Source organism: Gavia stellata, chromosome 5, assembly GCF_030936135.1.
Source record: "Gavia stellata isolate bGavSte3 chromosome 5, bGavSte3.hap2, whole genome shotgun sequence".
Taxonomy (NCBI): Eukaryota; Metazoa; Chordata; class Aves; order Gaviiformes; family Gaviidae; genus Gavia; species Gavia stellata.
In genome coordinates, this window is record NC_082598.1 from 26400488 (window position 1) to 26413200 (window position 12713).

Below are 12713 nucleotides of genomic sequence, written 5' to 3' on the forward strand. Positions count from 1 at the left end.
CAAACTGTACTCACTTGACAGCATTTGGATCCAAGCTAGCATACAAATAATACAAGCACTTCATTCGCTCTTCCGTTTCCAAATTGTGTGGAACGAGATATTGAGCAAAGATTTTCTCTACCAGTAATCTGCAGAAAAAGAAGAGATAAAAACTGTACATTTCCAAAAGTGTTGATAGCTTTCAGACAAGCTGAAAGAACAAGAAATATCAGAAGTCACTGAAACTAATTTTTCAACAGAGAAGAAAAAAAAGTAATGGTCTTTTTCTCATCTGTAAAGATCCCTTCCACTGTTGATAGAAAGATTAGCAAGAACTGCTTCTTGAGAGCTTTTCCATGTTCTTTCATTTTCACCTCTAAGAGGGAGGAATTGCTTTATTTGTAACCATCCAAATTCTCCTTTTTCTTTAGGCTCTGAGAATCTCCCTTTGTTCACTCTCATACATGAGAGAAAAGGATACAGACAGTAAAAAGCTCAAATAAAGGAGAAATAATACAAGAATATAACTCAAGGGGGAGAAAAAGTAAAAATTTGAAGTATCCTTGAGGGAAAGGTTAAGATAAAACCGTGGTATTTCAAAAAAGCAAAACATTTGAAACTACTCATTATTTTAATATAGAAGCTAAAAATCAGCATTAAAAAGGCGGAGACAAAGGAACGCCAAAACATACACAAAAAAAGGAGCAAAAAGGAAACTAAACGAGAGCACACCAAACGCAAAAACATTCGCCAATTATGTCTTCTTAAAAAACCAATAATACATAAAATTTTACATAAAATACAAAACTTGAACTACAAAATATGACTGTACAGGTCATCTAATTATAGCCCCCGCAAATGAAAGAACATTCAGACATTAATTTAATCCATGGCAAAGAGAGCTGTGCACAATGTTCAGCTATACAGTTTGCTGTTTATGGACAAGTATTTTGTGTGCTTGAATTTACAAACTTTTTCACTATGATTCCTAGTAAGCACTCTGGGAGTGCCTTGTGCAAAGAGCATAGAAGGCAACGGAGGTCAAACACAGCATGTTTCTGCTTAAAGAAAATTCCAAGATACATGGTGGCAAGACAGAGGAAATAAAAGGATTATCATGAATATGGATACAACTATCTCAAGGCACCCCATTAATATTGAAGAAAACTTGGCTTTCTCACTGTAAACGAACATTTCACTGCTGATGACTCCAAGAACTACATTACTTGGGGAACAGGATCTTCGGATCTCAGGATACTCATCTCTGTTTAACATACTAGGAGATCGGAGGCACCAGAGTTATCTTACTAATTTATGAACATTGCTCTAGACCGTGTCTCTACAGACACATGTTCCAGAAAAGCTGTCAGTACAAATGGTGAGACTGTATCATGCCTTCCCTGGTCCATGGCGGTTAGGGTAAAGATTTACAAACAGGGAACTCCTCTGGGACACACTTTTCTCCTGTGAAGAAAGTCATGGGCTAGCATATCAAGAGAGGGTAACAGGGCAGTGTTTAAGATGTGGTTATTTTACTCCATTCCCTATGCATTTGCTGTACAACAAAAGCAGCTCAGAGCACACAGGTGATAAGCAGTTCTTATGGTTTGAAGTTCTCAGTCTTGAGTAGACATGCACATCAATAGTCAAGTAATATCAAAAACATTATCAAGTGACTGAGTTAAGGATGTATGGAGAAAATTTGTTCTATTCGATTTCACGCCTGAATACTGTGTGATACTGCACTATTACCTTTTGAAAGAACTAGTGTTATCCCATGCACACAATGGAAAATACTCCAAGGCTCAGACAGCTGTTCACTGTTACTTTTTATCCTCCACCCTCAATATGGAAGGAAAACAGGCCAGAGTTGGCCAATTTTAACCTATACTTGTGTGTTTAAAGGACTGGATGGACTCTGTCTTAAAAAGCATAGCATTTCTACAGCTCTTCACGTGTAAAAGTACTAACTTTCTATTTCTGACAATGCTAACATTGAAATGCATTTATTCCTCCACCCTGAGATGGGGAAACCAACCCAGTGGTGTGACTGAGCAAGAACTTCATTGTCAGCCTTGAAAACTAGTAGAATTTGGATTAAAATTCAGGGTAGCAAACTGAACTAGAGGAACACTGAAAAATCAAGCCACCAATCTTTCAGTGTGGATACCCAGAAAACAAATACCATACAATCCATGCCTATTCATACAAAGACCAGTTTCAAAGGCTTAATCAGACTTTCAGAAGAAAACACGTCAGAGAAAGAAACTCAGCTTTGATGACACAGTCTTTCGTTAAAATTCCTTGCCTTGTTTCCCTGACAGTGTGCTGCATTTTCCATGAGCAGGGATATTGAAAACATCTGCCCCATTTACTATGGAACTTGGATTCATTCCCTGCTCACTATCAAACCTGTGCAATGACAGTGACACATGAACATGCTAAAAAACATGAACAAATCTCTCAATGCAAATTAAAGCACATCTGACGCATATAGATATGCAGAATTAGCTTTGTATAAACTATGTGGAGATTTCCTAATCTTTTACTATTTGATACTTCTACCTCAGCAAACTTTCAGTGTAATTTCTATGTGTACAGTCTCATAACCATATCTTCTTCTTTTTTTTAAAAAAAAAACAGAAGCAACTAATCAAATATGTAACTCTGGCCCACTTATTATCAGCCAGATGAACAAAATGAGAGCCTTCACCACTGCAGCAGTAAGAATTCACTATCATAACTGGCAACTGAAGGAGGCTATTAGCCCATTCAGACTAGTCACTAAGATCACAAAACGTACTGAGGTATAGCAGACTGTATAAGCAAGATGCGAAGAAACACTTTAATGAAATGGCTGATTTCCGAGTCTGCTGTATTAAAAATCTAGGCTGAAATTCTATCTTTGTGTGATCTCATAGTTTGGCTTTCCTTGTGAAAGACAAATAATTAATAGTGAGAGTTGAAAACTATCTTCCAAAACCCTGGCCAAAATACTTTTCTCTAAGCCAAAATGGTATCTCAAAAATTAAAGGGACTGAGCGACAAAACACGGAAGACTAGACAACAGTGGAAGCCCCCCTGATATTTCTTCAGCTTTTTTTCTACCTAAAAGGTCCATTTCTACATACCGTACCAAAAGGAGATGTCTGTGCATGCACTGTGGTGCATACATGCACAATGCTCACAGATCATGGATTTTATCATGCTAGCCCCTGGAAAGGAGTAAGGCAAACAAGAACTGGGTACAGTAAATGCAAAATTTGACAATTTTTTTCTACGTAGTAGTTAGTTAATGGCAATCTACCATCATTACAGATCTAGTTCCATCAGTAAATAGAATGAACACATGAACAGATAATGCAACCATCCTGAGTATCTTAGTACATGTCTTAATGGTTATTAATTAAATATATCATACTTAAAACCAGAAATACAGAATGTGATATAACAGCTTTCTCAGGATATGCACATATTTTCAGAGTATCTCTTATCACTATACAATAAAAATTAGGAAGGCTTAGGTTGACTCACTTGTCATCAATGCTATTTTGATAATATATGTGCAAAAGTTTATCCTTTATCCAGCTCACTTTCTCTGCAGCATCTTTTCCAGCCTCGGCATGAAGACAATACTTCTTGTATAGCTGGGCAAGACCCATCATAGCTTCTTTTCTTACTCGCCACTTGAGGGGGAAGAAATGAAAAGGAAGTGGGGAAGTGGTTTTGGTAAATAAATATCAAACATATACAAAATACAGTAAAGATGTAGAAGTGTGAAAGATGAAATGGCCACATTCTGACCTCCCACATTTAGACACTTCAAAAGCTGAAAAATGCTGTTTAGAGCCTCTAAATGAGAATCTGTAAAGCCTGCATGAGAACTTCTTCCCTGTACTACGTAGATTAAGTATTATCTGTACAGAGGAATCCAGTACTCCTCTGTGCTGAGCAAAGAAAATCTGGGAGCAAGTCAGTATAAAAAAGTTAAGTACAGCTTAACATGTATGCCTGAGTAAGTGCCTTCTTGAGCCAGGATTTGGAAGACTTGTCTATTCAGAGACAGGCACCAATCAGAGGTGGCAGCCTTCTTTCACCCCACAGCCTTACACTGTCTTACAGCACGCTTGTCTAGAAATGGGAGATCCAGAGCTTAGGCCTAGCTAAACTTGCTAGGGCTTGAACTCTTAGGCCACTTTCCAGGACAGTGGGACAGGCCCTTTTTGCTGAAGCCTCAAAGTAATCGCTGTATGACTCCAGGGACCCAGCAAAAAGCCAGACTGCAACATCCACAGATGGAATGGCTCCAGGGACCCAGGAAAACGCCAGACTGCAACATCCACAGATGGAGTTCCTGCGTCCTTGCATTTTGTTTCGTGGTCACTACTTTATCCCCTCATGTAAACAGGAAATACCCCATTATTGAACATTTTAATAGACAAGATCTGTAAGCTCTCCTTTGCTGACTTGTGGAAGGAATCACACCAGAACAGACTGAGGATTAATTTAGGGAGAATAGTGTCTTCCACTGAATGATGTACACAGAAAGCCTAGGAAGGAACTTGTCTTCCCTCAGCATTTAAAAGAAATACATGAAATTCAGACTGAAAGACAGAATTTCTTCCGGAACACACTAGATATTAATTTTGGCCTTGAACTCCAAGGACTAACAATGCTCAAATCATTTCACCCCATCAAGCATAAATATAGATACTATTATTCACACTGTGCATAACTCCTTCAGTCTTGTTAAACTGAGGGCTTGTTTTAATAACACCAAGTGAGATATTGCACATTCAATTTCTTAATAGTTTTACTGAGTGACTTCCTTTTCCTGAAAGGCAAAAAAAAGAAAAATCTTGAAGACAATATGGCTTATGCCAGCACAACAGCCTTTGACATCACTAGCTATTGGAGCAAGTTATATCAAGAAGATGATGGAAAAAATAAAATTGTATTTTGTTACATATTTCTTAAATATTAAAACCACAAGTAACAGGTCAAGATAGTAATGAGTTTGACAGTATGTAGTAAAATACTTTGTTTTCACAAAAGAGAAAAATTTTAGATATAAATAGACTTTATCGTTTAACTTATCTGCAGGAATTTGTTCACACCCATTGTGATCTAAAACACATTTTAAAGAAAATAAGAGTCTGAAAGAGAAACATTTTCAGAAAAGTATTAATATTTTTCTGCATTCAGATATACCCTTCCAAAGCAAGTGATAGCTTCATCAGATCTCCTATATGAGACAGGAAGGACAGCAAAACTATTGCCAGAAGACAACGGGGAAGGATTGCAAGAAATGATTCTAGAAAATTTAAGCTTAAAATGAAAGCAGAGTACTTAATAAGGGGTTGTAAGGAAAGGAAATTTGGACTGTCAATAGATTTCTGATCATTGAAATTGCTATAGAGAGTAGAAAGTCAGGCATGCAGAAAGGCAGTTTCAGGCAGAAGATGGGAGGCACTGGACAGAATCCCTTACAGAATGCTTTGAGATGCCATGGAAGCAAGTCACTGAACAGGAGACACAGGTAGAAGAAAAAAAAAAAAAGACTAAGATGCTACTGAGAATTAAAGCTGAGACAGCATACAGTAGGGTAAAAGACGAAGGCAAATGAAAATAAAGGGGAATGTATTAATCAGTTTCAAAGGGAGCAGATGAGTAAACACAGCTAACGGAATTACTACATTGATTTAATTAACAAAAGAATTTTGACAGTCTTAGCTTCCTTGGTTAACCAGCATAATGAAACTCCTTTGCTGAAGACTGCTGGGCTGAGTTAAACAAACTGTTATTGAAAGTTCAAGACAATCCCTTACCTGTTGGAATAGCTAACCTATTTTTTCCACAGAGTTAAGAATATTAAAATCTTAAAAATCTTTCTCCTTCATCTGGAACAAGTGACAATGGTTTTTAGTACACACAGAAGAGAAGGAGTTAAAACTAACACATGCAGAAAAATGCGTAAAGAGAAATACAAAATGGGAGTCTGTTCCTATGGCTCCTCATTCTATAGCTTCTGACTTCAAGCTGATGATGTTAGAAGTCTGTTCTCATGCAGGGACTAAGTCTCTAGACCACAAAGGCTGTTGGGAGAAATGGGAACGGAAGTCAGCTGTCAAAACTCTCCTCTAACTTTTCAGGTTCTTAAGGTTACTCCATTATAAAGGAAAAGTATCTGAACCGTTTTTAGAACCTTTAAAAAATAATAATAATAAAAAAATATGTTTCCTGAAACTAATTATTCTGAAAACCGAAGACACCGGACAGACCTCAGAGACAGTGCTCCAATGGAAAATTCCTCAGAACAATTCTGATGAAAGACTGGATTCCAGTTTTTGGGAAGTATCTGTTCTCAGAGTTGCTTTTCCAACTGGACCAATAAAAATGGATTTAAAAACTACGGGGGGTGTTTGGGGTTTTTTTTGTCGCTATTGTTTTTTAATAGCTGTACTCATCGTGCAAATGCCCATACAGATCGAGTTAGCTAAGGACATTTTTTTAAAAAATGAAGTAATGTCTTTTAGCCAAAACCTTTTGCCCTAAAAAAGTCATTAGGCTGTCTTTACTAATAGTGTGCCAATTAGAATATGGTCAGGAGAAAAAACAGATCTCATAAATGGCATAACAGTTAGCATGCTTTAAATTTTTCTAGATTCCACATTGTTTTATAAAGAAAAAAAGGCAGAACTGAAATGACAGATTAGCGTGTTTAAACAATCAGCATTTTACTTCAGCCTGTTGGACAAGTTTCTTTCTATTGTAATATCTATACTCATTTGATAGATGATTGCAGGCCCAAAAAGAATTAGAAGAATTGAAATTGATGAATGATCACTTAGGAATTTGCAGTAGATCTGTCCAACAGAAACCTGGTTACAAGGGGTAAATGCAGTCAGCAGAAGATAATACAGTTCTTTAAAGCAAACGAATAATTAAAATAGGTATAATGCACTACATCTGAAACAGAAAAAATCCTACATAAAAAATATAGACAGTTACATGGATGTATCAATGCCCCTCTCCCAAAATGCAGAAAAATCCTTAAAAAAAATGCTGAAAGTTTACAAGTCCTTGATATTCACTTTATAATACTAATTATATTTACAAAGACATGCTATATTGTTAAGGTCTACTTCAAGTGCTAACTATTTGTTGTAGTCATTTCTAGTCAATCCTCAATTTTCATTTCTCCTCAGAATGTATTTTCATTAAAGTGTTCTCCAGAGATTTTTAGAAGAGAAACATCATCTAGAGGTGACGTTATTATTCACTGATGAGTGCCTGAAAATGCACCTAACCTTGAAATATAATATATCATCAAACGCATGACTGGTGTGAAATCACCGAGTCAAACATATTAGGAACATTAAGAAGTACCACACTGGGTTTAAGGCTATATGAACTGAAAATCCCTAGGTCCACAGAAATGAGTATTACAGCTGTACAACTGACTGCCTCTTACTGATGGTGACATGCTAAAGGAGAACAGAGACACTATACAGAAGACACAGTAACAATCATCCCATTCTGACTAGGTGGAAGTCCTAGTGGGAAGTGGCGGTTACACTAAAAGTTTTTAGCTCTCATAAACTACTTTTTGGACACGTTTGTTTATTGGCTGAAAAAGAAGGAAGGTGGTCTTAATCACGCCTGAGAAATGTGCAAGGCCAAGCTGCAGGTACAACTAACTGGAGAGCTGCTTTATAACAGCAAACATACTCAAAAGCAGTATTTCTCTTTGTGCAAAGATGGCATCCTTTTCTCCAAATCCATTGCAGTTAACATTCTCATTTAAAAAGGGGAATGTAAAAAAAAAAAAAAAATTAAAAGAATTAAATTAACTAGCTAGAATGACATAGGTTATAGAAAGGATGCCCCCTATCAAAAAGGAACAACCACAAAAAAATCAACACGGCTACACAGCACAGTGAAGTCTGCTATTAAAACATTATCCTCCAAAGAGCATGGAGCCACATCCGAAAGAGTGTAAACAGGAAAGAGTATAAGCTCTGGCGATTTGAAGGTAAAGCCTTGATGAAGCATGGCAAAATTTTCGGAACCAAATTATTAAAAGCATACTAATTAAACATCTTCAAAGCCTCCAGAAGCAGGAAGCCTTCCAGACCCTTTTGTAGGGCTGAAAGACAAACAAGATTTATTCCAGGAGAGAGGTCTGAAGAGGTTTCTGAAGGTGTCATTAGAAGACATTTTAAAACAAATTAATAAAATGAGCAGTAACAAAATCATTAAGACCAGGTGGTACCCCATCCATAACTTCCACAGGAATTTAGAAATGATACACCAAATACTAACCATTCTGTTATTGTAATCTGCCAATGAACAGATTGAACACAGCAAATGTGAAAGAAACCAAAGGGTCCCAAGAAGAACAGAGTGCCATTCACCAGAATATCTGATTTTGAATGGGCAAACAGGTTGAAACAAAACAGTAACAACAACAAAGAGGAGACACTGCTGAAAAATGAAGTTACGGGAATGAGTCATTACACTGTAGGTAATGGGAAGATTTGTCTAAAAAAAAAAAAATTTTAGCAGATCCACAAGTGTATCAGTAAAATGCATCAGGATCCCAAAAAACTTCCAACAAAGTCTCAAACCAGAGGATCTTAAAATAAAAATCCTGTTGTGACTTAATTATTAACTAAAACATAGGAGAAAATGGGTGGAGATAAATGACTGGTTTTCACAATGAAGTGAACAATGGGAACCTACTGATAGAGTCAGAAGGGAATCTGTGACACTTAACATGAAAAATTATTAGAAAATGAACTGAACAGTGTGTATAAAATTTACTGAGGTAGTCAGATCTAACATTATAATGAAGAACTGCAGAAAAATGTCATGCTACTGAATCGTTACAATATGAAATGAAAGAAAAATCAGATTAAGTTCAGGTTTTCCCACCTGCATTAACTCTGCACGTATAGTATTAGGCAATGTATCATCTAAAATTATTCAGGAAAGATACTGAACTCAACATGGATGTTTTCCAAAATTGTCAGCTCAGTGCTCAGAAATAGTGTAAAAGACAAACAGAATGTTAAAGAGTAAGAAAAAAAAAAATTATCATAAAAGTATGTACACAACACGGTGCACACCTTGAATGCCATGGCTGAGTCTGGTCACCTTGGTTCCAACAGGATACAGAACAACCAGACAAGAATGATCAGAAGTATGCAATAATCCATTTCTGTGGAAGTTAATCAGGCCATTTTTTAGCTTGGAGAGCAAAGGATATGGTATACATAGTTATTAATCGTAAGTGGGTCAAAGAATATTTATTATTTTACATAATGCAAGAACTACAAGACACCCAAGTGAAATTATTAGACAAGTTTAAAACAAACAAGTGAAGTTACTTTTTCCACTCATGCATTAAACTTGAATTTACTGATACAGATGCCATGGATGCTTGTAAAGTACAAATAAGTTCAAGAAAGGACTTGATAAATTAATGGAATAAAGTTCCATTGAAAGCTATGATGAACACGATCAAGCAGATTTAAGAAATCCTTAAATCACAAATTGCTGGAAGGCAAAACTGACCACTATGAGAATATACAGGGACCTTTGGCCTAAACATACGTGGCAATTCTTATGTTCTTACACTATGATTGTGTTCCTCACAAGTCAATGATCTTGTTTGCTTGAGAACATTTGATTGGTGCCTCCATAATATGGACTCTACATTAAGACGTTCTAGTAAGAAAATTATTTTTTCCCCACATCATCCTAGTTAATAGTCAAATCTAAGATTTGTGACCATCACTGGAGGTGTTCAAAAAACGTGTAGACATGGCATTTCAGGACATGGTTTAGTGGCCATGGTGGTGTTGGGTTGATGGTTGGACTTGATTTTACAGGTCTTTTCCAACCTTAATGATTCTGTGATTCTCTGCTTCTGTGGCTTTGGTTTTTTACTTTTACTTATACCAAATTATATTAGAAGCAGATATTCCTGAAAATAAAATATTAACACTTACCCGTTTGTCGAGCGTTCTTTCCCTTACAAAGCCAAGCAGCTGGTCGTTGACCAAAGAAAGATCTCTCTTGCCCGCAGTAATAATTGTAACAATAACATCATGTCGAATGGCCTCTTCTGGGTCATGTGATCTAACCTTCAAATACTCTGTTACGATCAGAAACAATGAAAAGCTTGGCTTTTTTATGTACATATGATGTATTCCGATTTATTAATAATGTTAAAACAGTAAGATGTCAGTCACACATCACAACCATATCATCTACTAAACATATGACTGCCTACAGGAAATATCTGTTCCAGCATTTTCTATGTTAAATATAAAACAATTATATAACTGTAAATATCAGAAGAATATAAAAGTGAATAGCTTTTACAATAACCTCATTTGCAAGAAGCAATGAAGTGAAATAAAGCTGATTAGACTATATTGAAAATAAAGTGGGGTGGGGGAGTGAGAAGAAATAAAAAGAGCAGAGACTCTCATTCCCAAAGAGCTAAGAATGTAAATAATAAATGAAAAATACTGACAATTGCTGTAGGTTAGCTTGCATCAAAGAAGAACAATATTTTCAGTTAAGTCTGAAATGCTGCTCATAGTTAAAATGATGCTGAAGTGAAGGAAGAAGCTTCATAGTTTAGATCAGCACAATGGCATTTTCTAAACTCAGTGAAAGAGAGTACTGGGGAACACACTGACTGTTTTTGGAAATGAATCAAGATGTTGCACCAATATTTGCTTTGACTTGGCAAAAGTTTCATTAGAATCTGAAATTACTTTAAAAGTAATTCTGCAATGGGTAGCTTCTTAAAGACTCACTCTGACAAAGTCCACTCAATGTCACGCACTCCTCTCTTTCTAATAACTAGCGCTTGTCTTCAGCAGAAAGCAATTACTCAGTAGTTAGCTCTTCCATCCAGCATCAAGCATTGGACTTGATATATTTTAGAACTATACTGCTATGTACAGAAATAATTACATTCTTCCTTGCTCATTTCTTAAATTATTCTAAACCCCTGTATGAGCATCTCACCAGTGAGGTCTTTTGCTAAGTCTGGATGGTTCATTAAACAATGACTGGCGAATTTCACACTCTCTAATCTCACAGGGACATGGATATCATTGAACCTAGAGGGACAGAAGATGATGAATGTTAATTTTTAATTAGCATTGTGAATCAAGATTATTCTCTATGTAGCAACATGTGTTGACAGCATGTTCTGTTAACTATTAGAGTACTTTTATATGGCAAAATAATACAATAGAAATGTTTTGAATTTACCTCCATAACGTACCTCATATAAATTTTTCTGTTATTTCTTGTGAAATTAAGTCAGGACTAAAATTAAAGGATGAATACGCTGTATGTGGATGAAATGTTGACCCAATGGATTCTGTCCATTGACTTTTGAACATAATTCTCCATACATTATCAATCGTGTGTGTGTATATATGTATATGAAATGATAAAAATATAAATAACTCTTCACTCAAAAAGGTAAATGCCAAATAAAACAGATATAGTTACAGATATAGATGAACAGCATGAAATTTCAGACAATGCTGGCACATCTATTGTTTAATTTCTGCTACGTATGTAATGTGCTATCTATCTAACCTATATTCCCGTAGCTGACAGCAATATACCAGCAGTCCTTCAGACTTCTTCATTCTACAATGTAACTGTACGCAAATCTCTGCTTTGAAGATTTAACAAAATAACTTGTTCAAATACAAACAGTTATATCCTCTAAAAACACAATGAAAAAATGCAATACTATCAGAAAATTCAGAACAAGAAGTATAGAAATTCAGAATTCTATCCCCATTTCTCTTACCGCCCGAGAAAACACTGCCAAAGAGGACGATTTTGTGTGGCCAGATCAGAATCTTTGGAGCCAAAGAGTTTAGCCAGAAGTCGAACAACAGCCAAACGTTCTTCTCCATCATTACTCTAAAAATCAAAACATGAAAAAGGAACTGTAAATCATTATCCATAATATCTTAATAATAATAATACCTGGCTTCCTTTTCCTTCTGCTTTTATAAGTTAGATTAAAAAGTGAGTTTGAAATAATTTCTGATAATCCTCAGTCTCCCTAATTAGATTATTAGATGAATATGAGTAAAAATTACAAATACCTATTAAGATATTACAGCCACTGAAGAGATGGCTGTGCTTTGAAAATTCCTTCTCTTTCAGGAATAAAAACCCCCACACAGTAGTTTGAATAACATATACCCCTAACAATTTCAACAATGACTGATCTTATTTTTATTTTAAAACATACTTTAAGACTATTTTATGTGTGTGGAAAAGACACCAATCAAGATGCTATAAACAGATGTTCACTAATAAAAGATATATGTGATTTTACCAAATACCTATTGCTTGGTTACTCTTGTTTGGTGCCACCATACCCTATATGTACATGCACACACATAAAATTATTTCTCTTGTCCTCTTACAATCTTATGAAAGACAAACAGATTTTTTAATTAAAAAAATCCAAACTCCCAAATCAGGATAAATTAACTATTTCCAAGGATTCAAAAGAAGTCAGCCTACTTATTAGCAGATGATGACAAATCTGAGAAACGATTTGGAAATACTTCCTCAGTTATTAAAACATTATTTCGTAAAAGAAAAAGCCGACATACTTCCATTTCATGAGATAAGCCAACCACAGCCTAATTACCTTATAAATTTCAGGTGAA

At 35.7% G+C, this 12713-nt stretch overlaps 1 protein-coding gene across 2 annotated transcripts in view; it reads right to left on the reverse strand.

Moving 5' to 3' along the window:
- Nucleotides 1–12713, reverse strand: part of PDS5A (PDS5 cohesin associated factor A) — an 87422-nt gene that overhangs the window by 32994 nt on the left and 41715 nt on the right. For both annotated transcript variants that reach the window (XM_059818194.1, XM_059818195.1), the window contains 5 exons: nt 11834–11949; nt 11029–11123; nt 9996–10141; nt 3514–3665; nt 15–128 (listed from right to left, as the gene is read on the reverse strand). In XM_059818194.1, coding sequence (XP_059674177.1) covers nt 15–128; nt 3514–3665; nt 9996–10141; nt 11029–11123; nt 11834–11949 — 623 coding nt within the window. The remainder of the gene's footprint in view (nt 1–14; nt 129–3513; nt 3666–9995; nt 10142–11028; nt 11124–11833; nt 11950–12713) is intronic.